General features: G+C 45.3%; 5 protein-coding genes and 2 pseudogenes across 5 annotated transcripts; 1 reads left to right on the top strand and 6 right to left on the bottom strand.

The window, feature by feature from the left end:
• The first annotated feature begins 30 nt into the window (after positions 1–30).
• LOC121398070 (histone H2A type 1-like) lies at positions 31–611 on the top strand. Its single transcript, XM_041576619.1, has one exon. The coding sequence runs from the start codon at positions 172–174 to the stop codon at positions 562–564; it is 393 nt and encodes a 130-aa protein (XP_041432553.1). The 5' UTR covers positions 31–171; the 3' UTR covers positions 565–611.
• An 805-nt stretch (positions 612–1,416) lies between these two features.
• Positions 1,417–1,853, bottom strand: LOC121398088 (histone H4). Its single transcript, XM_041576638.1, has one exon. It carries the CDS (start codon positions 1,777–1,779, stop codon positions 1,468–1,470), a length of 312 nt encoding a protein of 103 aa, XP_041432572.1. The 5' UTR covers positions 1,780–1,853; the 3' UTR covers positions 1,417–1,467.
• Positions 1,854–2,664: 811 nt separating this feature from the next.
• LOC108716541 (histone H3) lies at positions 2,665–3,860 on the bottom strand. The gene has a single exon (XM_018262738.2). The coding sequence runs from the start codon at positions 3,471–3,473 to the stop codon at positions 3,063–3,065; it is 411 nt and encodes a 136-aa protein (XP_018118227.1). The 5' UTR covers positions 3,474–3,860; the 3' UTR covers positions 2,665–3,062.
• Positions 3,861–4,008: 148 nt separating this feature from the next.
• Positions 4,009–5,395, bottom strand: LOC121398060 (histone H1B-like). Its single transcript, XM_041576611.1, has one exon. The coding sequence runs from the start codon at positions 5,333–5,335 to the stop codon at positions 4,670–4,672; it is 666 nt and encodes a 221-aa protein (XP_041432545.1). The 5' UTR covers positions 5,336–5,395; the 3' UTR covers positions 4,009–4,669.
• A 2,085-nt stretch (positions 5,396–7,480) lies between these two features.
• LOC108716551 lies at positions 7,481–7,912 on the bottom strand (annotated as a pseudogene).
• Positions 7,913–8,040: 128 nt separating this feature from the next.
• Positions 8,041–9,867, bottom strand: LOC121398063 (histone H3-like). Its single transcript, XM_041576613.1, has one exon. It carries the CDS (start codon positions 9,531–9,533, stop codon positions 9,099–9,101), a length of 435 nt encoding a protein of 144 aa, XP_041432547.1. The 5' UTR covers positions 9,534–9,867; the 3' UTR covers positions 8,041–9,098.
• An 807-nt stretch (positions 9,868–10,674) lies between these two features.
• LOC121398061 lies at positions 10,675–11,485 on the bottom strand (annotated as a pseudogene).
• Positions 11,486–26,305: the final 14,820 nt, after the last annotated feature.

Below are 26,305 nucleotides of genomic sequence, written 5' to 3'. Positions count from 1 at the left end.
ATTATCCAATCAACGCAAAGATTAGCCTTGTGATCTTTTGGTTGGTTCCTGTTAATACACGTCTGGCTTTGGCTGCTTGAAACTCACCCAATCAGCGAACAGGTACACTCTATAAATGAGCGATCCGGCGGCTTGGTGTTTATTGCTAGATTGTACTAGAGTTTTGGCAACATGTCTGGCAGAGGCAAACAAGGAGGGAAAACCCGTGCCAAGGCAAAGACTCGCTCATCTCGTGCTGGGCTGCAATTCCCAGTTGGTCGTGTTCATCGTCTGTTGAGGAAAGGCAATTATGCTGAACGTGTGGGAGCCGGAGCTCCGGTCTATTTGGCTGCAGTGCTCGAGTATCTGACTGCTGAGATCCTGGAATTGGCTGGGAACGCTGCCCGAGATAACAAAAAGACCCGTATTATCCCCAGGCACCTGCAGCTCGCTGTGCGCAACGATGAGGAATTGAACAAACTGCTCGGAGGTGTGACTATCGCTCAGGGTGGAGTCCTGCCCAACATCCAGTCCGTGCTGCTGCCCAAGAAAACCGAGAGTTCAAAGTCCGCTAAGAGCAAGTGAACTGCCCTGTCCCCAATCTGAACACAAGGGCTCTTTTCAGAGCCACCCACACCTGCTAAAAAGGCTGAGATTCTCGTTTTTCGTATCTAGAGAAACTAAATTTGCTCATTACGAACTGGTGTTTGTATGAGGCTCGTGGGAATAGAAGAAACAACCGTAACGGTGTCTCCCGTGGAATCCGTATAATCCGTTAGTACTGGATCTTTACTCACTTTGTCAAAAGTTTTATTTTTTAGAACCATAATTTGTGATACACGTAGAAATACGTTTACGCATAGGATATTTGCCACATTCAATGCCTACTGAACAGAACTTGCAATAGTAATCTAACTTGGGAGTTCTCGTCGTTTTTCATCTTTGGGGAACACTCGTTATTTTGGCGGCAATAAACGGTCACTTGCATAGAAACCATTAATTTAAATTAGCCAATAGCGCGCAAGTATTGCACAGTGGGCGGGGTAGAGCAACCAATGGGGCATTTTACCCTGAAGATGTAATGGTACATGGATAACTCCCTCCCATAGCCAGTATCAATTTATTTCAAAGAGGCTAATGGGAGATCCATGCTGTTTGTGTCCAGCTCTACTTTGCTGCAGTGAAAGTCTCCAAACAAATTGGCTGTATCGTGAGAGATGCCCAGCGACACAATCTACTCTAGGAAGGCAGGGCCATTTACTGGACAGGGGGCACAACCCACAGTATAAAGTTATAATGGTGCTAGAAAAGAGTGCGCTCCAATCCATAAATAGAAATGCAGCAACTACAATAACTTAAGTACCATAAAGCATTAAATGAAAGTCTAGAAGAAAAAAATCTCGTTCAAAATATCACAACTCTTTATATGAATGGGTGGGTGGCTCTGAAAAGAGCCTTTGGGTACAAGATTGATGGGCAATAGAAGATTTAGCCTCCGAAGCCGTAGAGAGTGCGGCCCTGGCGCTTGAGAGCGTACACCACATCCATGGCGGTAACAGTCTTCCTCTTGGCGTGTTCTGTGTAGGTGACAGCGTCTCGAATAACATTTTCTAGAAAAACCTTGAGAACGCCACGAGTCTCCTCGTAGATAAGACCCGAGATGCGCTTGACTCCCCCTCTCCGGGCCAGGCGGCGGATGGCGGGTTTAGTGATGCCCTGAATGTTATCCCGCAACACCTTCCTGTGCCGCTTGGCGCCTCCTTTCCCTAAGCCCTTTCCGCCTTTGCCGCGTCCAGACATGATCACTAAATATGCGTTCTGTACAAACTGCCTCGTCACTCACATAACTACACCTTATATAGCACTAAAGTCGACCGGATAGGGAACTAGACATTTGGGCGGGGCTAATAACGCTTCCGTGTAGTTAGATTTTATTTCTGTTTTCCACTCCCGTCAGTAAATAAACATTTAGAACATGTAGAAATTTTCCGCAATGTGTGTCATTTGCTATTTAGGCTTTAACCGAAATAATGAATCTCATCCAATGATAAACACATTGTCATGTTGTATCATTGAAAGGTTTGGGGAATCAACGATGTGTCAATTGTATCTAGTTTTTATTCTCTAACTATATCGCTTATTAACAGATTCTTATGAACCTCAACCAACTGCGAATTTCCAGTGTTACTTTGGGGCAATACACGATTCAATTTCATTCATAGAATGCCGGAAGAAATTTAAAGAAGCAATATTTACAATTTACAAGATAATGATTTTAAGTTTTAAATTTGCCCAGTGGTACACGATTACAAATTTCTGTCCTATTGGCTACCTTAAAAATATTGTTGACCTCCTATTGGCCCATTTGAAGCTCTTGGTGATATCTGAATTTCAATCTTTGTAAGTGACTCATCGTCTCTGACGATCTTAATTCTGTAAACAAATCTGCGAGATGTATTCGTTTATCTAATTAATCTATATTTTTTAGGTGTAATAATCAGTACGATTGCCCAAGTGCCCAAACACTTTTTTTAATGTGCATGTGACACTAGGTGGCGCTGATAATACTTAGATCAATCTACCACAACATCGCTCAGACCGGCCTCTGCTCCTTGGTTCGGTTGCTAATATGATATGTTACATTCACGGGAAGGATGTCCGTACAGAAATGTCACATTCTACCGATTATACAGCGGGACTGATGGGTTTAGCACTGGGGTCGACGACTATTACAATGTAAATACTTGAAAAACGAGGATGCCACAATAAAAGTTGCAGGTCTAGAAGTTGGTTAGATATAACGCAGATGTTCGTATTAGCCCTTATGTTTGTGGATAACTGAGCGAGATATCGTGGCAAGTTTGAAATTGCTACACATTATATAAGGGGGAGATTGCAGAAACAAACAAAAGCATTAATGATGCCGGTACCACAGCTGTTGCCGCTGTTCGAAATTGGTTCTACACAAGGATCTCACGGGCTTCCCCGAATGAACAGATATTGGAGCGTTGAACTCATTTAATTTGGGATTTGGTGGCTCTGAAAAGAGCCTTTGTGTTTAGTAAGAAAAGTCGCAACTGTATCTAAGCTCTCTCGCCTCGGATCCTGCGGGCCAGCTGGATGTCCTTGGGCATGATGGTGACCCTCTTGGCGTGGATGGCGCACAGGTTGGTGTCCTCAAACAAGCCGACCAGATAAGCCTCGCTGGCCTCCTGCAGAGCCATGACTGCCGAGCTCTGGAAACGCAGGTCGGTCTTGAAATCCTGAGCGATCTCACGAACCAGGCGCTGGAAAGGCAATTTGCGAATCAGCAGCTCAGTGGATTTCTGGTAACGTCGGATTTCTCGGAGAGCGACAGTACCTGGGCGGTAACGATGCGGCTTCTTGACACCCCCAGTGGCCGGAGCGCTCTTCCTGGCTGCCTTAGTGGCCAACTGTTTGCGAGGAGCCTTCCCTCCGGTGGACTTGCGGGCGGTCTGTTTTGTACGAGCCATAGCTATACAACGCAACAAAAAATGTTATGAAGCGAATGGTTTCGTGCCTCTTATTTATACACAGTCTCTCGTTTTTGATTGGAAGGCTATAACATCGAATGTGAGAGCCCGCTTTAAATACTCCCATTTGATTTGCTGATCAATAACCAGTCGTTCTGTGACGTAATTATACCCTGGCGGGAAGGCTAGAATTCAAATTTAAAAGAGCCCGCTCTAAATCTTCTTCTTTGATTTGCTAATAAGGAACTTGAAGTCATGTAAATCACAATTCCTTTTGGACCAGTGAAAAAACCCTGCCATAGCCAGCCCGCCAAAATAATCTCAGTGTCTATAAAGCACAGTCAGTGTCCCATTCTTATATTCCGTTTAGATAATCTCAGATTGTATTGGAGCCGGCGCCTTCCCGTGAAGGCGTATTAATCTCACGCAGGGGAACATTTCAGTTTAAAACAATTGAACATAAATAGATCATACCTCAATAAACGAACATTGATTGGCACCTTCAAAATCCAATCATAACGCATGGATTCAATTATCAAAATAAAGACGTAAGTTTTATTCCAGGAAGTCATTAAAACTTTCCAAAATCAGCCGTGGGTAGAGCAAGAGAAGGATATAAATGTATCCAGTACAAGTCCCTTCCGTTCATATACAGTTGTATCCAATATTAATAGAGAGAAAGTGAGAGTTTGGCATCCGGCTCAGATAAAAGGGGGGAGGGGAGACTGGGATCATTCGCATTCCCAGGGTGCTTCAACCCAATCCCCAAAGGAAAGTAGAAATTGAGCACAGTAAGTGGGGTCTGAGTTGTTAAATGTACAGCTTTATGACACAAAATCGGCCTATATTAGTCTTAGAAACATCCAGCTGGATTTCACAATCATTTATAAAAAGCACAGCAGGAAACCCGAAGCATTTTGGAAAGCATTGGAAGTACTTATGTGAAATAGGTGCAATTGGCCACACGGTGGCAGTGTAATACTGTAAATTTGCGCAGTGAGTTGCGTGTGATACAAATATAAGTGGAAAATGGAGCGGAGGTCCAAAAGTATAATCTGATGGGAGATTCAGGTGATGATACTGGAAACCCTTCCCGTGAGATAATTAAGCCATTCATACAGTATTAGCTGTTTTAATGGAGGAAGTGGTGGCTCTGAAAAGAGCCTTTGGTGGGACGAGCAGGGGTTGCGGGCACATTATTTCTTAGGCGCAGGCTTCTTGGCTTTAGCCGCTTTGGGTTTGGCGACTTTGGCCTTTGCTGGGCTCTTGGCAGTTTTGGGCTTGGTGGCCTTTTTAGCGGGACTCTTGGCCACCTTCTTGGCTTTAACAGCCTTCGGTTTCTTGGGGCTTTTGGCGGCCTTTGCCGGTTTCTTCACCTTCTTGGGGCTCTTTGCTGCTGCCGAGACCTTCTTGGGCTTTTTCGGGGACTTGGGCGCCTTCTTTGCCCCGGCTGCTGGTTTCTTGGCTTTGGGCGCCGCGGGCTTCTTCTTGGCCACCGCCTTGTCCTTGGTCTCCAGTTGCTTCTTGTTGAGCTTGAAGGATCCGGAGGCTCCGGTGCCTTTGACTTGGGTGAGAGTCCCCTTAGTGACCAAGGCCTTGAGAGCCAGCTTGAGGCGGCTGTTGTTCTTGTCCACATCGTAGCCTCCGGCAGCCAGAGCCTTCTTGAGAGCGGCCAGGGACACCCCGCTGCGCTCCTTAGAGGCGGACACGGCTTTGACGATCAGCTCAGACGCGCTGGGCCCGGAGGGTTTCTTGGCTTTTGCGCCTCCCGCTACTTTCTTCGGCTGCTGCTTCTTTGTCTTCTTGGCAGCGGCTGGTTCTGCCGGGGGAGCAACAGGAGCGGACTCAGTTGTAGCTGCCATTCTCGATCCAATTCACTCACACGAGCTGCCTAAAATCGAATATCTTTAGTTTCCCGACCTCCTTATATTCAGCTTTTCCGGATCGCTGATTGGTCAGCTCTCAGAGTTCGACTTTAGTTCTTATTGGGTGATTATACAAACCCCGCCCATGTATTGTCGCTTGTGGAAGTTTTGGGGCATATATCGGTCTGTGTTTCCAGAGTCTGAAAAATGGGGGGTTTCTCTTCTCTCTGATGATAAATGCGCCCAGTTTGTGTGGGATCCTGTTCCCTAGTATATGCCCGTGCCCACTAAAGGGCTTATTTGGTCGCTGGTTACAGAGATTGGCCGGAACAGCTCAGGTTTATTCAGGATTCTCCCTGGAAATATTCCGGTTCTTTTCGTGGGCTCATTTCTTTCATATTTGTATCATGTTCCATAAATTCTTTCTCTTCCACCTTCCCCCAGAGATAGAGGAGCCCCCCGGGTACAATATGGGCAGATGTGGTTGAGAGGGGAGGCAATAAGGGGAATGTGTGGGCTCCGGACTTCCAGACAAGTAACACAGTGCAGGAGGCTTTGCTGTGGGATCTGGAGTGCAGCACTCAGGGGAGGGTCCCACTCACTGCACTGGATTTATTTTGTTCTTACATTATAGATCAAGGATCCCCAACCTTTTCAACCTCTGAGCTACATTCAAACGTAATTAGAATTTGGAGAGCAACAGAAGCATTCAAAAAAGTTAGTTCACATAGGGGCTACCAGTAGTGTCAGCCCACAGGAAGCTTATTTTTGCAGTTCAGCAGGTTTTTATTCAACCAAAACTTGTCTTCAAGCCTGGAATGAAAAAATAAGCGCCTGCTGTGAGGCCACTGACCACAACATACAAGGGGCTGATGAGCAACATTTTGCTCATGAGCCACCGGTTGGCTGCCACTGTTAGAGAAACTGAGCCCTCACTGCTCCCCATCATGGGTACAGGGGGAAGGGACATTAGAATGCTCTGCCCAGAACACAGAATAAATGTGTTTTGGGCAGTACCATGTGGGGTTCCAAAAACACTTGCACATTCCAGTAAAGAGGAACTGTTTTCCAGAGTTCAAAGCTAATTAATTAACTTGTGAGAAATGTGTCAGAAACGTGCCTGAAATCTCAGATTGGGCATTGGCGTGTAGTGGTTAGAGAGAAATATTTTGGCTAAAAACAAGTAGGGACTGGTTCTCTCACAGAACAGTGGTGTCTGTTTTTTCCTTGGCATTGATAGCTCCAGATGGGACTGGAGCCAGAATTATGCAGAAGAGGCACATGCCTAGAGCAAAATAGTGTGGGACACTAGTCACATAGCTCTTCTCCCTAGTTGTAGCCCAACTGTATGTTTGGCCATCAGAACAGTGACGCACCAGTTGCAGTTCGAGTTGGCTGGGATGGATGAGAAGCAGAGTTTTATATGGTGTTGGTTATGTGATGAGGGGGTGGCACTTGGAGGCCAATGATTGCCTTGGGTGCCCTTACCTTTTGGCCTGGCACTGATTGCAAACAGAAGGGGGCATATTTAGTTAGTATTCTGCAGTGTGCCCTGAGTTCGGTAGTTAAACTCCCAGGTAATTACCACATCTGGACACACGGACAATGCTCAAACTCAGAATTTAATGAAAGGTGAACCAAACGGCAGTTTAGCAAAAAAGCAATCACACAGGTCCGAACAGTGGCTCTGTGTCTTTACCCATTAATTTAAATTAGCCAATAGCGCGCAAGTATTGCACAGTGGGCGGGGTAGAGCAACCAATGGGGCATTTTACCCTGAAGATGTAATGGTACATGGATAACTCCCTCCCATAGCCAGTATCAATTTATTTCAAAGAGGCTAATGGGAGATCCATGCTGTTTGTGTCCAGCTCTACTTTGCTGCAGTGAAAGTCTCCAAACAAATTGGCTGTATCGTGAGAGATGCCCAGCGACACAATCTACTCTAGGAAGGCAGGGCCATTTACTGGACAGGGGGCACAACCCACAGTATAAAGTTATAATGGTGCTAGAAAAGAGTGCGCTCCAATCCATAAATAGAAATGCAGCAACTACAATAACTTAAGTACCATAAAGCATTAAATGAAAGTCTAGAAGAAAAAAATCTCGTTCAAAATATCACAACTCTTATATGAATGGGTGGGTGGCTCTGAAAAGAGCCTTTGGGTACAAGATTGATGGGCAATAGAAGATTTAGCCTCCGAAGCCGTAGAGAGTGCGGCCCTGGCGCTTGAGAGCGTACACCACATCCATGGCGGTAACGTCTTCCTCTTGGCGTGTTCTGTGTAGGTGACAGCGTCTCGAATAACATTTTCTAGAAAAACCTTGAGAACGCCACGAGTCTCCTCGTAGATAAGACCTGAGATGCGCTTGACTCCCCTCTCCGGGCCAGGCGGCGGATGGCGGGTTTAGTGATGCCCTGAATGTTATCCCGCAACACCTTCCTGTGCCGCTTGGCGCCTCCTTTCCCTAAGCCCTTTCCGCCTTTGCCGCGTCCAGACATGATCACTAAATATGCGTTCTGTACAAACTGCCTCGTCACTCACATAACTACACCTTATATAGCACTAAAGTCGACCGATAGGGAACTAGACATTTGGGCGGGGCTAATAACGCTTCCGTGTAGTTAGATTTTATTTCTGTTTTCCACTCCCGTCAGTAAATAAACATTTAGAATATGTAGAAATTTTCCGCAATGTGTGTCATTTGCTATTTAGGCTTTAACCGAAATAATGAATCTCATCCAATGATAAACACATTGTCATGTTGTATCATTGAAAGGTTTGGGGAATCAACGATGTGTCAATTGTATCTAGTTTTTATTCTCTAACTATATCGCTTATTAACAGATTCTTATGAACCTCAACCAACTGCGAATTTCCAGTGTTACTTTGGGGCAATACACGATTCAATTTCATTCATAGAATGCCGGAAGAAATTTAAAGAAGCAATATTTACAATTTACAAGATAATGATTTTAAGTTTTAAATTTGCCCAGTGGTACACGATTACAAATTTCTGTCCTATTGGCTACCTTAAAAATATTGTTGACCTCCTATTGGCCCATTTGAAGCTCTTGGTGATATCTGAATTTCAATCTTTGTAAGTGACTCATCGTCTCTGACGAGCTTAATTCTGTAAACAAATCTGCGAGATGTATTCGTTTATCTAATTAATCTATATTTTTTAGGTGTAATAATCAGTACGATTGCCCAAGTGCCCAAACACTTTTTTTAATGTGCATGTGACACTAGGTGGCGCTGATAATACTTAGATCAATCTACCACAACATCGCTCAGACCGGCCTCTGCTCCTTGGTTCGGTTGCTAATATGATATGTTACATTCACGGGAAGGATGTCCGTACAGAAATGTCACATTCTACCGATTATACAGCGGGACTGATGGGTTTAGCACTGGGGTCGACGACTATTACAATGTAAATACTTGAAAAACGAGGATGCCACAATAAAAGTTGCAGGTCTAGAAGTTGGTTAGATATAACGCAGATGTTCGTATTAGCCCTTATGTTTGTGGATAACTGAGCGAGATATCGTGGCAAGTTTGAAATTGCTACACATTATATAAGGGGGAGATTGCAGAAACAAACAAAAGCATTAATGATGCCGGTACCACAGCTGTTGCCGCTGTTCGAAATTGGTTCTACACAAGGATCTCACGGGCTTCCCCGAATGAACAGATATTGGAGCGTTGAACTCATTTAATTTGGGATTTGGTGGCTCTGAAAAGAGCCTTTGTGTTTAGTAAGAAAAGTCGCAACTGTATCTAAGCCTCTCGCCTCGGATCCTGCGGGCCAGCTGGATGTCCTTGGGCATGATGGTGACCCTCTTGGCGTGGATGGCGCACAGGTTGGTGTCCTCAAACAAGCCGACCAGATAAGCCTCGCTGGCCTCCTGCAGAGCCATGACTGCCGAGCTCTGGAAACGCAGGTCGGTCTTGAAATCCTGAGCGATCTCACGAACCAGGCGCTGGAAAGGTAATTTGCGAATCAGCAGCTCAGTCGATTTCTGGTAACGTCGGATTTCTCGGAGAGCGACAGTACCTGGGCGGTAACGATGCGGCTTCTTGACACCCCCAGTGGCCGGAGCGCTCTTCCTGGCTGCCTTAGTGGCCAACTGTTTGCGAGGAGCCTTCCCTCCGGTGGACTTGCGGGCGGTCTGTTTTGTACGAGCCATAGCTATACAACGCAACAAAAAATGTTATGAAGCGAATGGTTTCGTGCCTCTTATTTATACACAGTCTCTCGTTTTTGATTGGAAGGCTATAACATCGAATGTGAGAGCCCGCTTTAAATACTCCCATTTGATTTGCTGATCAATAACCAGTCGTTCTGTGACGTAATTATACCCTGGCGGGAAGGCTAGAATTCAAATTTAAAAGAGCCCGCTCTAAATCTTCTTCTTTGATTTGCTAATAAGGAACTTGAAGTCATGTAAATCACAATTCCTTTTGGACCAGTGAAAAAACCCTGCCATAGCCAGCCCGCCAAAATAATCTCAGTGTCTATAAAGCACGTCAGTGTCCCATTCTTATATTCCGTTTAGATAATCTCAGATTGTATTGGAGCCGGCGCCTTCCCGTGAAGGCGTATTAATCTCACGCAGGGGAACATTTCAGTTTAAAACAATTGAACATAAATAGATCATACCTCAATAAACGAACATTGATTGGCACCTTCAAAATCCAATCATAACGCATGGATTCAATTATCAAAATAAGACGTAAGTTTATTCCAGGAAGTCATTAAAACTTTCCAAAATCAGCCGTGGGGTAGAGCAAGAGAAGGATATAAATGTATCCAGTACAAGTCCCTTCCGTTCATATACAGTTGTACCAATATTAATAGAGAGAAAGTGAGAGTTTGGCATCCGGCTCAGATAAAAGGGGGGAGGGGAGACTGGGATCATTCGCATTCCCAGGGTGCTTCAACCCAATCCCCAAAGGAAGTAGAAATTGAGCACAGTAAGTGGGGTCTGAGTTGTTAAATGTACAGCTTTATGACACAAAATCGGCCTATATTAGTCTTAGAAACATCCAGCTGGATTTCACAATCATTTATAAAAAGCACAGCAGGAAACCCGAAGCATTTTGGAAAGCATTGGAAGTACTTATGTGAAATAGGTGCAATTGGCCACACGGTGGCAGTGTAATACTGTAAATTTGCGCAGTGAGTTGCGTGTGATACAAATATAAGTGGAAAATGGAGCGGAGGTCCAAAAGTATAATCTGATGGGAGATTCAGGTGATGATACTGGAAACCCTTCCCGTGAGATAATTAAGCCATTCATACAGTATTAGCTGTTTTAATGGAGGAAGTGGTGGCTCTGAAAAGAGCCTTTGGTGGGACGAGCAGGGGTTGCGGGCACATTATTTCTTAGGCGCAGGCTTCTTGGCTTTAGCCGCTTTGGGTTTGGCGACTTTGGCCTTTGCTGGGCTCTTGGCAGTTTTGGGCTTGGTGGCCTTTTTAGCGGGACTCTTGGCCACCTTCTTGGCTTTAACAGCCTTCGGTTTCTTGGGGCTTTGGCGGCCTTTGCCGGTTTCTTCACCTTCTTGGGGCTCTTTGCTGCTGCCGAGACCTTCTTGGCTTTTTCGGGGACTTGGGCGCCTTCTTTGCCCCGGCTGCTGGTTTCTTGGCTTTGGGCGCCGCGGGCTTCTTCTTGGCCACCGCCTTGTCCTTGGTCTCCAGTTGCTTCTTGTTGAGCTTGAAGGATCCGGAGGCTCCGGTGCCTTTGACTTGGGTGAGAGTCCCCTTAGTGACCAAGGCCTTGAGAGCCAGCTTGAGGCGGCTGTTGTTCTTGTCCACATCGTAGCCTCCGGCAGCCAGAGCCTTCTTGAGAGCGGCCAGGGACACCCCGCTGCGCTCCTTAGAGGCGGACACGGCTTTGACGATCAGCTCAGACGCGCTGGGCCCGGAGGGTTTCTTGGCTTTTGCGCCTCCCGCTACTTTCTTCGGCTGCTGCTTCTTTGTCTTCTTGGCAGCGGCTGGTTCTGCCGGGGGAGCAACAGGAGCGGACTCAGTTGTAGCTGCCATTCTCGATCCAATTCACTCACACGAGCTGCCTAAAATCGAATATCTTTAGTTTCCCGACCTCCTTATATTCAGCTTTTCCGGATCGCTGATTGGTCAGCTCTCAGAGTTCGACTTTAGTTCTTATTGGGTGATTATACAAACCCCGCCCATGTATTGTCGCTTGTGGAAGTTTTGGGGCATATATCGGTCTGTGTTTCCAGAGTCTGAAAAATGGGGGGTTTCTCTTCTCTCTGATGATAAATGCGCCCAGTTTGTGTGGGATCCTGTTCCCTAGTATATGCCCGTGCCCACTAAAGGGCTTATTTGGTCGCTGGTTACAGAGATTGGCCGGAACAGCTCAGGTTTATTCAGGATTCTCCCTGGAAATATTCCGGTTCTTTTCGTGGGCTCATTTCTTTCATATTTGTATCATGTTCCATAAATTCTTTCTCTTCCACCTTCCCCCCAGAGATAGAGGAGCCCCCCGGGTACAATATGGGCAGATGTGGTTGAGAGGGGAGGCAATAAGGGGAATGTGTGGGCTCCGGACTTCCAGACAAGTAACACAGTGCAGGAGGCTTTGCTGTGGGATCTGGAGTGCAGCACTCAGGGGAGGGTCCCACTCACTGCACTGGATTTATTTTGTTCTTACATTATAGATCAGGGATCCCCAACCTTTTCAACCTCTGAGCTACATTCAAACGTAATTAGAATTTGGAGAGCAACAGAAGCATTCAAAAAAGTTAGTTCACATAGGGGCTACCAGTAGTGTCAGCCCACAGGAAGCTTATTTTTGCAGTTCAGCAGGTTTTTATTCAACCAAAACTTGTCTTCAAGCCTGGAATGAAAAAATAAGCGCCTGCTGTGAGGCCACTGACCACAACATACAAGGGGCTGATGAGCAACATTTTGCTCATGAGCCACCGGTTGGCTGCCACTGTTAGAGAAACTGAGCCCTCACTGCTCCCCATCATGGGTACAGGGGGAAGGGACATTAGAATGCTCTGCCCAGAACACAGAATAAATGTGTTTTGGGCAGTACCATGTGGGGTTCCAAAAACACTTGCACATTCCAGTAAAGAGGAACTGTTTTCCAGAGTTCAAAGCTAATTAATTAACTTGTGAGAAATGTGTCAGAAACGTGCCTGAAATCTCAGATTGGGCATTGGCGTGTAGTGGTTAGAGAGAAATATTTTGGCTAAAACAAGTAGGGACTGGTTCTCTCACAGAACAGTGGGGTCTGTTTTTCCTTGGCATTGATAGCTCCAGATGGGACTGGAGCCAGAATTATGCAGAAGAGGCACATGCCTAGAGCAAAATAGTGTGGGACACTAGTCACATAGCTCTTCTCCCTAGTTGTAGCCCAACTGTATGTTTGGCCATCAGAACAGTGACGCACCAGTTGCAGTTCGAGTTGGCTGGGATGGATGAGAAGCAGAGTTTTATATGGTGTTGGTTATGTGATGAGGGGGTGGCACTTGGAGGCCAATGATTGCCTTGGGTGCCCTTACCTTTTGGCCTGGCACTGATTGCAAAACAGAAGGGGGCATATTTAGTTAGTATTCTGCAGTGTGCCCGAGTTCGGTAGTTAAACTCCCAGGTAATTACCACATCTGGACACACGGACAATGCTCAAACTCAGAATTTAATGAAAGGTGAACCAAACGGCAGTTTAGCAAAAAAGCAATCACACAGGTCCGAACAGTGGCTCTGTGTCTTTACTAGGGATGTAGCGAACTGCCGATTTGGTGTTCGCGAACACCGGCAAAAAATGCGAAAGATCGCGAACTTCGAACACCCGCTAAAATCGTTCGATTCGATCGTTCGAAGGATTTTTCATTCGAATCGAACGTTCGAAGGATTTTAATCGTTCGATCGAAGGATTTTCATTCGAATCGAACGTTCGAAGGATTTTAATCGTTCGAACGAATGGAAATCGTTCGAACGAATGGAAATCGTTCGATTTTAGCGGTCGAATGGTCGAATGGTCGAACGATTTGTATTCGAATCGAACGCGAACTCAAAATGCGAACGTTCCCAAACGTTCGCGAACATTAGGTGGACGCGAACGGTCGAAGTTCGCGCGAACAAGTTCGCCGGCGAACAGTTCGCTACATCCCTAGTCTTTACACTGTGTAATACAATTTTATATCAAAATCAAAACATCAACATTTTTTATTACGTAACATATTTTATTCAATTTCATAGGTTAGTACATCACATATTTAATTATTTCTTTTTTTCTCATTGGTGTTTTTATACAGACATAATATCAGTGCCTAAAAGAAATAAAAAAAAAGAAATTGCAGACTTATAATATCATTTATAGGGATGTAGCGAACGTCGGAAAAAAAAGTTCGCGAACATATTCGCGAACTTGCGTCAAAAATGCGAACGGTTCGCGAACGTCGCGAACCCCATAGACTTCAATGGGAAGGCGAATTTTAAAAGCTAAAAAAGACATTTCTGGCCAGAAAAATGATTTTAAAGTTGTTTAAAGGGTGCAACGACCTGGACAGTGGCATGCCAGAGGGGGATCAAGGGCAAAAATGTATCTGAAAAATACATTGTTGACACAGCGCTGCGTTTTGTGCTGTAAAGGGCAGAAATCACACTACATTTCTAAACCTGTGTAATAAACTGCTTTAAAACGTCCGGCGTCTACATGCCAATCAAGTCGTGTAAAGGTTACAGCCTGTTCACACGCAAAGACGAAACGCAAAGAGCTTTAATGAATGATACCGTCAAGTGAGCAAATAATAGTTGTTAATTACTAGTTGAGCTTGTCACCTCCAGGATGTTCGTCCTGTTGGTGGCAATATTTCTGTAGTGGTGTGTTTAGCAGTCACCGTGCTTGTGCGCACGTGCACGGTCAGGCAGAGGTAATTCAATGTACAGTGAAGTGAACCAAAAAACACTGATTCTGCAGTGTGGGCCCAGTTTTGGTCTACTTTATTGATCACCTGCTGTGACCATAAAAGATGCGATTTTGCCACTGTTGCAGAACCCTGAAAAATTAGGCATGTGTACTTTCCTGAAAAATTATGTTTTTTTTGTCGCAGCCACTGAAGCACAGAGGCCAGAAAAAATATGCCATATAAATGCTGAAAATATTCATTTTTTTTTGTCGCAGCCACTGCAGCACAGAGGCCAGAAAAAATATGCCATATAAATGCTGAAAATATAAAAAAAATTTGTTGCAGCCACTGAAGCACAGAGGCCAGAAAAAATATGCCATATAAATGCTGAAAATATTCATTTTTTTTTGTTGCAGCCACTGCAGCACAGAGGCCAGAAAAAATATGCCATATAAATGCTGAAAATATAAAAAATTTTTGTCGCAGCCACTGAAGCACAGAGGCCAGAAAAAATATGCCATATAAATGCTGAAAATATTAATTTTTTTGGTTGCAGCCACTGAAGCACAGAGGCCAGAAAAACTCAGGATTTACCTGGATTCAAATGAAACCAGTAGGGTTTGCACCCTAGTTTGTAACGGTGGCGGAGGGAGGAGGACGCTAAAGGACAGCTGTGTGTGGAGTCATGAGGCGTGCAGAGAAGGACAGCTGCACGGGGAGTCAGAACAAGTCTTCCGGCGTGCAGTAACCCTCCGAGATCCACGCCTCGTTCATTTTAATAAAGGTCAGGTAATCCACACTTTTGTGACCTAGGCGAGTTCTCTTCTCAGTTACAATCCCTCCTGCTGCACTGAAGGTTCTTTCTGAGAGGACACTTGAGGCGGGGCAAGACAAGAGGTTCATGGCAAATTGTGACAGCTCTGGCCACAGATCAAGCCTGCGCACCCAGTAGTCCAGGGGTTCATCGCTCCTCAGAGTGTCGATATCTGCAGTTAATGCCAGGTAGTCCGCTACCTGCCGGTCGAGGCGTTCTTTGAGGGTGGATCCAGAAGAGTTCTGGCGCTGCCTTGGACGGAAAAACATTTGCATGTCTGACGTTACAGAGTGGCCAAAGTGCTTTGTCCTTGCAGGTGCGCTCGTGGCAGGATTACTGGCACCTCTGCCCCTGGAATGTTGATGAGTTCCTGAAGTGACATCACCCTTAAAAGCATTGTACAACATGTTTTGCAGGCTGGTTTGTAAATGCAGCATCCTTTCGGACTTGTGGTACGTTGGTAACATTTCTGCCACTTTATGCTTGTACCGAGGGTCTAGTAGCATTGCGACCCAGTACAGGTCCTTCTCCTTAAGCCTCTTGATACGGGGGTCCTTCAACAGGCATGACAGCATGAAAGACCCCATTCTCACAAGGTTGGATGCAGAGGTATCCATCTCCGCTTCCTCGTTATCAAGGACTACATCATCCACGGTCTCCTCCCCCCAGCCACGTACAAGACCAGGGGTCCCCAAAAGGTCACCACAAGCCCCCTGGGAAGCCTGCTCCTGTTGGTCCTCCTCCTCCACAAAGCCACCTTCCTCCTCTGACTCCACTTCTGACACCTCTCCCTGCGTTGCAGCAGGTGCCTGGGTTCGTTCTGGTGATTCCGACCAGAAATCGTGCGCTTCCTGCTCCTCGTCACGCTGGTCTACAGCCTCATCTGTCACTCGTCGCACGGCACGCTCCAGGAAGAAAGCAAAGGGTATTAGGTCGCTGATGGTGCCTTCGGTGCGACTGACCATGTTTGTAACCTCTTCAAAAGGGCGCATGAGCCTGCAGGCATCGCGCATAAGCACCCAGTAACGGGGGAAAAAATCCCCAGCTCTGCAGATCCAGTCCTACCACCCAGTTCAAACAGGTATTCATTGACGGCTCTTTGTTGTTGCAGCAGACGTTCCAACATGAGGAGCGTTGAATTCCAGCGAGTCTGGCTGTCGCAAATTAAACGCCTGACTGGCATGTTGTACCGCTGCTGAATGTCAGCAAGGTGTGCCATGGCTGTGTAGGAACGTCTGAAATGGGCCGACACCTTCCTGGACTGCCTGAGAACGTCCTGGAATCCTGGGTACTTCGAGACAAAACGTTGGACTATTAAATTCAGAACATGTGCCATGCAGGGCACATGTGTTAAATTGCCCAGTCTCAGTGCTGCCAACAGATTGCTTCCGTTGTCACACACCACTTTTCCGATCTTCAGTTGGTGTGGGGTCAACCACCGATCGGCCTGTGACTGCAGAGATGACAGGAGTACAGATCCGGTATGGTTTCTGCTTTCCAGGCACGTCATCCCCAAGACAGCATGACAACGGCGTACCTGGCACGTCGAATAGCCTAGGGGGAGCTGGGGGTGCACAGGTGTGGAGGAGGAGGACCCAGCAGCAGAGGAGGAAGAAGAGGAAGAAGACGAGGTAGAGAGCGAAGGAGGAGTAGAGGTGGTGGCAGAACCGCGTGCAATTCGTGGCGGTGACACCAACTCCACTGTTGTTGTTGAGCCACACATTCCCTGCTTCCCAGCCATTACCAAGTTCACCCAGTGGGCAGTGTAGGTGACATACCTGCCCTGACCATGCTTGGAGGACCATGCGTCAGTAGTCATATGGACCTTTGGCCCAACACTAAGTGACAGAGATGCGGTGACTTGGCTCTGCACATGGTGGTACAGGTGTGGTATTCCCTTTTTTGAAAAAAAATTGCGGCTGGGTACCTTCCACTGCGGTGTCCCAATTGCTACAAATTTGCGGAAGGCCTCAGAGTCCACCAGCTGGTATGGTAAAAGCTGGCGGGCTAAGAGTGCAGACAAGCCAGCTGTCAGACGCCGGGCAAGGGGGTAACTCGCAGACATTGGCTTCTTACGCTCAAACATGGCCCTCACAGAAACTTGGCTGGGGGCAGATGACTGGGAATGGGAACTGGTGGTCAAGGTGGAAGGCGGAGTGGAGGGTGGTTCAGACGGGTCAAGGACAGCAGAGGTAGAGCAGTAAGATGCTGGACCAGAAGGAGGGTGGCTTTTAGTTTGTCTGTTGCCTTTGAGGTGTTGCTCCCAAAGTGCTTTGTGCTTGCCGTTCATGTGCCTTTGCATAGAAGTTGTACCTATGTGGCTGTTGGGCTTCCCAAGACTCAGTTTCTGACTGCACTCATTGCAAATTACAACGCTTTTGTCAGAGGCACACACATTAAAAAAATCCCACACTGCTGACCTTTTTGAAGCTGGCAATCTGGAGGTAACAGTAGAAGTTGCCAGCGTTGGCGGCAATGGCGGGTGCGTTGGCCGGCTGACCACAGGTGCCGATACATGTTGTTGCCCTACTGTTCCCTGCGAGCTGTCCTCCCTGCTTCTTCTAAGTCTTATTCTCCTCCTGCCTCTCTGACTCTCCGTCTCTCCATCTGAACTATCCTCCTCTTGCTCTCTTCTACTGGGCACCCACAAAACATCAATCTCCTCATCATCATTCTCCTCAGATGCATCAATTTCTTCTAACAGCTCACAGAAGGAAGCAGCAGCGGGGACCTCCTCATCACTCATTATGTCCATTATGTTCTCTGCCAGAATTAAATCTGGTGTAACGTCCTCATCTCCTTCATCTTCTTCTGCCAATAATGGTTGTGCATCACTCAGTTCAAGAAACTCATGTGAAAATAACTCCTCTGACTCCAGTGAAGAAGGGGCGCCGGTGGTGGAGGAAGTGTTACGTGGGGTGCCCATAGCAGTGGAGGATGAGGATGTTGTGGTAAAGTTAGAAACGGTAGAGGATGGGGTGTGCTGTGTAAGCCAGTCAACTACCTCTTCAGCATTTTGGGAGTTCAGGGTCATTGCCTTTTTAAAACTGGGCAATTTCCTAGGGCCACAGGATAGCATAGCAGCACGGCCCCTAGTGCCTCTGCATGGCGGCCTGCCTTTGCCTGGCATTATTTTTAAAACAACAACAACAACTCAGGTGGTGTTTCTGGAGACGGTATTATTATTGATATTTAGACAGAATGTGAACAAGCTCACACAGCTAGGTGGCAGTTGTTTGAAAATGAAGAACACACTGGGCAAACAATGCCTGCAAGGTAAACGTATACACTACAGCAGTGGATACGGAATATATTATTGCTGCTTGAAAAACGTCAATCAGGTGGTGGTTCTGGAGACGGTATTATTATTGATATTTAGACAGAATGTGAACAAGCTCACACAGCTCGGTGGCAGTTGTTTGAAAATGAAGAACACACTGGGCAAACAAATTGAAACAATGCCTGCAAGGTCAACGTATACACTACAGCAGTGGATACGGAATATATTATTGCTGCTCAGGTGGTGTTTCTGGAGACGGTATTATTATTGATATTTAGACAGAATGTGAAAAAGCTCACACAGCTAGATGGCAGTTGTTTGAAGAACACACTGGGCAAACAATGCCTACAAGGTCAACGTATACACTACTACAGCAGTGGATACGGAATATATTATTGCTGCTTGAAAAACGTCACTCGGGTGGTGTTTCTGGAGACGGTATTATTATTGATATTTAGACAGAATGTGAAAAAGCTCACACAGCTAGATGGCAGTTGTTTGAAGAACACACTGGGCAAACAATGCCTACAAGGTCAACGTATACACTACTGCAGCAGTGGATACGGAATATATTATTGCTGCTTGAAAAACGTCACTCGGGTGGTGTTTCTGGAGACGGTATTATTATTGATATTTAGACAGAATGTGAAAAAGCTCACACAGCTAGATGGCAGTTGTTTGAAGAACACACAGGGCAAATAATGCCTGCAAGTGCACTCAGTGTCGGACTGGGGCACCTGGGGCCCACCAGAGAACTTGATCTGAAGGGCCCCCTCCATTTAGTCAGGGAAGCCCGCAAGGGAAAATAAAGGACATATAAAGAACAAATGGCATTCAATGCAATGATGCAGAAACTGAGGTAAATTCGATAGGAATCTCAGATTAGATGGGGTAGGGACTGATGGGAAAGTGAAACTATATAGCTATATGTCTATACATACAGTATAGATATATAGAGATAGAGAGATATGTGCACACAGTACTCAATTTAATCAACTTGTAATTCATTAATTGATTAAAAATTCATGGTACACTTCATTTAAATAAAAATATTAAAAACAAAATAAAAGTGAGCATTTCAATTATTTAATACATTTTTAATTTATTAATTGTAAGCACTCCCATCCCAATCCCAGTAAAATAATTCATTGCTTAACTAGGGGAGAGATGAAGCAACTGGAAAGGAGCATGGAGATGGGCAGTAAGATAAAAAAAAGTGGGGCAGCAAACTTAGTGGGAAAGTTAAGAGACCATAGGACATTTTTAAACTAAATTAAAGAAGTTGGTGGAGGGCACGCAGGGTTTTACAGTCCATGTGGGTAATGGGGGTAATTAGGCCCACCCCTCCCCCTAGATCATTTACTTACCAGCACTGTAGTAGGAGCCAAGCAGATCAAATCTTCCCTGGATAGCACTGGCAGAGGAGAAAATGAGAAGGCAGCAGTATCAGACCACCAGCAGCCCAACTTGACCAGCGGATTGAAATTTAGCACAGACAGATGCGGCCAGGATCTACCCATCGCACCATTAGTAATTGCATCAACAGCCGATCCCTCCTTGACGCTCCTCTCTCTAATTCCCCCCACGTGATGGACGCCGGTCAGTCAGTGACATCATCGCGCACAGCTGCAACAAGCTCAACTTTCCAGAGCAAAATACGAAGATATGAGCAGCGTTGCCAGGCGGAGTAGTGTAGCAGCAGCGGGGCCCACTAGCTACAGCGTGTGGGGCCCATAGTTATTGGAGCGCACAATCGAAGAAAAAAAACGGAGCATAGCGCACAATTCATGTCCGATAATTGGCAAAAAAATAGGGTAGAGTGTGGTCTTGGGGGCCCACAAGGACTGGGGCCCACCGGGATTTTTCCCGGTGTCCCGGTGGGCCAGTCCGACACTGAGTGCACTACTATTGGTGCATTACTATGAAGAACAGCAAACAGCACTGGACACGTTAAAGAACAGTAAGATAAGTAAAATAAAAAAAAAATATATATGTATATTAAAAAAAAAAATTACTCGGTTGGTGCTGCTGAACTACTAGGAGCAGCACAGTAGCACACCAGTCCCACTCCCCAACACAGCTAGACTAATAGCACTGGGCTCTTATAGTAGCAAAGTAAAAAAACAAAAAAGAAAATAAAAGCAGTCCTTACAAGGACTATTGGGTTATTACAGCAGTCAGCAGATGAGATCAGAAGAGATCAGTGCCCACAGCAGCTACATACAGAGCACTGCAGTAGAAGGTAGATTACTAGCCAGCAAAGCTACCTAACCTAAAATGTCCCTCAAATCCCTGCAAAGTTCTGTCCCTCCAATACAGAGCAGTATCAAGTAGATTACTAGCCAGCAAACTTACTATCAACTGTCCCTCAAATCACTAACCAGCTCTCTCCCTACACTAGCTCTTCCAAGCACACACAGGCAGAATGAAAAAACGCTGCAGGGCTTCGGTTTATATATGGAAGGGGAGTGGTCCAGGGGGTGTGGGGGTGGTCCAGGAGGGAGAGCTTCCTGATTGGCTGCCATGTATCTGCTGGTCTGGGGTGAGAGGGCAAAAAAAAGCGCCAGCTAAGGCGAACCCAAAATGGCGAACGTCGCGCGACGTTCGCGAACATTCGCGAGCGCGAACAGTCGATGTTCGCGCAAACAAGTTCGCCGGCGAACAGTCCGCGACATCCCTAATCATTTAGACACTGAACTGTTTTCATTAACAGTGCTTCAATGTCCAGATAATAACCACATACCACAGCAAACACTTTCTGTTCCTATTTTCAAAATTAAAGTGATTCTGACACTAAAAAACGACTTTTTAAAATATGAATGTACATTAAAAGTTACCTATAGGTCTTGTTGATCATTTTTTCCTGAGAAGTTTGGTTATCTAAGTTAGTTGAAGTTTCTAAACCTGACTGTTTTGCCAACCTGACTGTCCCATCTCAGTCTGTCAGAGTTTCTAATGCTAACGGACTCCTGCTGCACAAATATGGCAGCCCCCTCATAGAGGAACATGGGGCATCAGACAGGTAATGTAAAAGCAGTGGACAAATACTTTATGGCAAAGTTATAAGTAGCTTTCAAAGGCAATATTATGACAGATGTAAAAAAGAGTTTCATTTCTGGTGTCAGTATCTCTTTAATGCAATATCATAATTCAGCAGTATTAAGACTTAACTCTATAATAGCAAGCATAAGCAGCTTGACTAGGGATGTAGCGAACTGCCGATTTGGTGTTCGCGAACGCCGTTCGCGAACACCGGCAAAAAATGCGAACGTTCGCGAACAGTTCGCGAACTTCGAACACCCGATAAAATCGTTCAATTCGAACGATCGAAGGATTTTAATCGTTCGATCGAAGGATTTTCATTCGAATCGAACGATCGAAGCCATTCGATCGAATGCTTTGCATTCGATCGAATGCTTACAATCGTTCGAACGAATGGAAATCGTTCGATTTTTAGCGGTCGAAGGAATTCGAATGGTCGAACGATCGAACGCGAACTCAAAATGCGAACGTTCCCAAACGTTTGCGAACATTCGGCGGATGCGAACGGTCGAAGTTCGCGCGAACTAGTTCGCGGGCGAACAGTTCGCTACATCCCTAAGCTTGACCTGTCTTTGAGGCCTGTTGCTTATTTTTTGATCTTAACAGTACGCTGGCTGCTAGGGATGTAGCGAACTGCCGATTTGGTGTTCGCGAACGCCGTTTGCGAACACCGGCAAAAAATGAGAACGTTCGCGAACAGTTCGCAAACTTCGAACACCCGCTAAAATCGTTCGATTTGAACGTTCGAAGGATTTTTCATTCGAATCGAACGTTCGAAGGATTTTAATCGTTCGATCGAAGGATTTTCATTCGAATCGAACGTTCGAAGGATTTTAATCGTTCGAACGAATGGAAATCGTTCGAACGAATGGAAATCGTTCGAACGAATGGAAATCGTTCGAACGAATGGAAATCGTTCGAACGAATGGAAATCGTTCGAACGAATGGAAATCGTTCGATTTTAGCGGTCGAATGGTCGAACGATTTGTATTCGAAACGAACGCGAACTCAAAATGCGAACGTTCCCAAACGTTCGCGAACATTAGGTGGACGCGAACGGTCGAAGTTCGCGCGAACAAGTTCGCCGGCGAACAGTTTGCTACATCCCTTCTGGCTGCATCCACACTTGTGAAGGTGACGGCATGCCCTGCTCTTCATATTCCATTGAAATGGCCTTGATGATTCAGCTGCTCAGAGCTCTTTCTCCCACTTCTGATGGTAAGGAAGGTAAAACAATGGGTTCATTTAGATGAAAAATGAGACAGGTCTTAAAACGACCATTTTCTTTCATGAAAAAGGTTGATTCTGCTCAATGTTATCTGCCAAAATATGGCAACGTCCATTGCACAGAGCACCAGTGGGACCAATTTAAAGGGATCCTGTCATCAGAAAACATGTTTTTTTCAAAACGCATCAGTTAATAGTGCTACTCCAGTAGAATTCTGCACTGAAATCCATTTCTCAAAAGAGCAAACAGATTTTTTTATATTCAATGTTGAAATCTGACATGGGGCTAGACATTTTGCAAATTCCCCAGCTGCTCCTGGTTATGTGACTTGTGCCTGCACTTTAGGAGAGAAATGCTTTCTGGCAGGCTGCTGTTTTTCCTCCTCAATGTAACTGAATGTGTCTCAGTGGGACATGGGTTTTTACTATTGAGTGTTGTTCTTAGATCTACCAGGCAGCTGTTATCTTGTGTTAGGGAGCTGTTATCTGGTTACCTTCCCATTGTTCTTTTGTTTGGCTGCTGGGGGGGAAAAGGGAGGGGGTGAGATCACTCCAACTTGCAGTACAGCAGTAAAGAGTGATTGAAGTTTATCAGAGCACAAGTCACATGACTTGGGGCAGCTGGGAAATTGACAATAACTGAATATAAAAAAATCTGTTGGCTCTTTTGAGAAATAGATTTCAGTGCAGAATTCTGCTGGAGCAGCACTATTAACAGATTCATTTTGAAAAAATTTTTTTTTCCCATGACAGTATCCCTTTAATTAAAAGCAATCCTTTACTGGTAGTGTTTAAAACACGGAGATCTTATGAATATATCCCAGTAAAGCTATAGCTTTTGAAAAAGTGGCTTATAGCCACGAAACACGTCTAGGATATGTTCATAAGATCTCCATGTTTTAAACACTACCAGTAAAGGACTGTTTTTAATTAAATTGGTCCCTCTGGTGCTCCGTGCAATGGACTTGCTAATATTGGATGATGCTTGGCTGTACGTTGTAGCACGGCATGAGGCGAGATCTGTGAGTGCTCCTGTTTTTTATTATCTACCAAAATAGCCATAGCTTTTGATACAGAGGCAGCTGTGACAGCAGGTTTACACATGGTCCCTTCCATATAAGTATCCTTTAACTCCATCCATCTATCCATAGGATATTTTAAGGATGAAATGTTGCCAATTGGAAGAGCCACTGGAGATTGCCAGTTGGTGAGTTCTCCCAGACCTCTAGGTAATCCTGAGGAAAGGGTGTATATTAGAAACCTCGGTGTTGATGGGAACAAGAATGAACTGGAGCAAGCTTCTGACTATTATCCGCCTTTGCGTCATATATGGATTCCAAGAAAGCCCCCTGGATTTGCTTTTGTACATTTTTAAACTCACTATAATGCAGATGCAAAAGTACAAGGACTTCATGAAAAGACTCCATGGGCAACTGTGTTAAAGATGAATTCTCCAGAGGAGGAAATTGGAACCATATTCCAATTTCCCTTTCTATTCTCTGCCCTGGTGGCTCAGACTGTTGATACAATGAATGCCAAAGTAAGCCAGCTGATTAACAGACCTGATCTAAAACTTTCGCAACGTTGTGTAAAGTAACAACTTGAAGTTAGGGAAATGTTGCTTTCAATAGCAATTGTTTTTACAAATAACTTTAAATGCACTGAAGATTTTTTAAATAAATATATATTGGAACCTTCTAAATCTACTAGTTTCAACCTGAGACGGTTATTCCTTAATTTACAGCTAAAACATGAAAATCTGGGCTCCAGGCTAGTGGTTTCACTAGACACGGCTAAGGCATTTGACTCAGTGGAATGGCCATATCTATGGGAGGTACTGACTAGAATTGGGTTTGGTCCTTCTTTCACGAAGTGGCTTAAGCTGATGTATAGCGAACCAAGGGCATCCATCAGGGTTAACGGCATTGCTTCATCACCATTTCACCTTACAAGAGGTACTCGCCAAGGGTGCCCCCTGTCCCCGCTAATTTTCGCGTTAGCTATTGAACCCATGGCCATAGCAATCAGGAATTCCCCAAGAGTAAAGGGACTCATATATAAAACAATTGAGGAGAAGATCTCCTTATATGCGGACGATACGCTGCTATAATTGGCAGACCCGCACGATTCACTCGCCACTGTTCTCGGAATTGTTAAGAGATTTGGTAGGTTCTCGGGCCTGCAAATTAATTGGGACAAGTCCATAATCTTTCCCCTTGACGGACAACTCCCGACAGAGATGGACTCAGACTGTAGTCTTAAAGTGACAGATAATTTTAAGTACCTAGGGATAATGATACACAAAGACCCGACACTATTTTTACAGCATAATTTATACACCTTACATCGCAAATTTAAGGATACACTTGCACACTGGACTAAACTTCCTCTCACGCTAATAGGCAGAATAAACATATGTAAAATGATTTATCTTCCTAAATTTCTGTATATACTAAGTAATACCCCCTGCCACATACCTAAGAAAGTCCTACATGAAATAGACCGCACACAATCTGAATTCATTTGGGGAAATAAAACACCCACGTTGTTCAGAGTCACTCTCAATGCCCCACAAGACCAGCTGGGATTGACCTCTCCCAATTATGAGCTGTACTACCTTGCCTCCCAGGCTTATCATGCAGCCAGTTGGAAAGTGTTTGACGCAGACAACCCAGCATCCATAATAGAGGCACTATTTCTCACTTCTGTGGAAAGCCTGCACAATGCTTTATATAGGACTCAAAAGGATATTGGCCCTTTACTACCTGTTATGGATGCCACTAAGAGAGCTTGGGACGCAATGGTGCAGCTCACTAAGGCTAACACCACACTATCTCCAGATGCACCTTTATGGGGTAACAGTAATTACTCACACTTAGCTGCATTTTTAGAAGTGGGAATTTGGACTAAGTTAGGGCTAAAGCGGTTGTCCCAAGTATACACTGATGGGAGTCTTCACACACTGGCTACATTTCGTCAGACCCTCTCTCTGCCTGATTTATCCGAATTCAGATACAACCAAATCAGCCATCTTTGCTCAACACAATTTCCAACTCCTCCTCTGCAACTACAGTACACGGGGTTAGAAGAATTAGTTTCTCAGCCCACCAAGACGAAACTCCTCTCCAATACCTACAAACACTTAATTTCCAATAGATATGATCCCCGACCCAGAGTGAAATATAAGTGGGAGAGCAGCGGGGTTGTTGTGGACCCAGATGATTGGGAAGAAATCATAGACAATCTTTATATTCCTTTGGTGAGTGTTAGAGACAAACTTATACAATTCCGGATCATACACCAAACATACCTCACTCCGCAGAAACTGTATACTATGGGGAGGGTGGCTTCATCCGGCTGTCCAAGATGTGGTGCTTCTGTTGCCAATTTTATGCATTTAATGTGGGAGTGTCCAGTGATACTCAGATATTGAAGGGCAATTGTGAGCTTTATGGCTACGGAACTGGAACTTCCCCAAATACTTAGCCCTGCTACCTGTCTTCTGGGTATCCTGGACTCCGTGATACCCAGAGTAAATACTAGATGTCTGATGAGGCTGCTCCTCTTTTACGCAAAAAAAGTGGTTGCCCTGCATTGGATGGGCCCAATGCCACCGACATTGAGCAGATGGATTGAACTAATCAATTCGCAATTGGAACTGTACAAACTCACGTATCTAGCCCGAGGATGCCCAAAGAAATTTGAAAGTATATGGA

This window comes from Xenopus laevis, chromosome 9_10L, assembly GCF_017654675.1.
Source record: "Xenopus laevis strain J_2021 chromosome 9_10L, Xenopus_laevis_v10.1, whole genome shotgun sequence".
Lineage (NCBI taxonomy): Eukaryota > Metazoa > Chordata > Amphibia > Anura > Pipidae > Xenopus > Xenopus laevis.
Note: the sequence above shows the minus strand (reverse complement) of the source record. Positions and strands in the feature narration are given on the sequence as shown.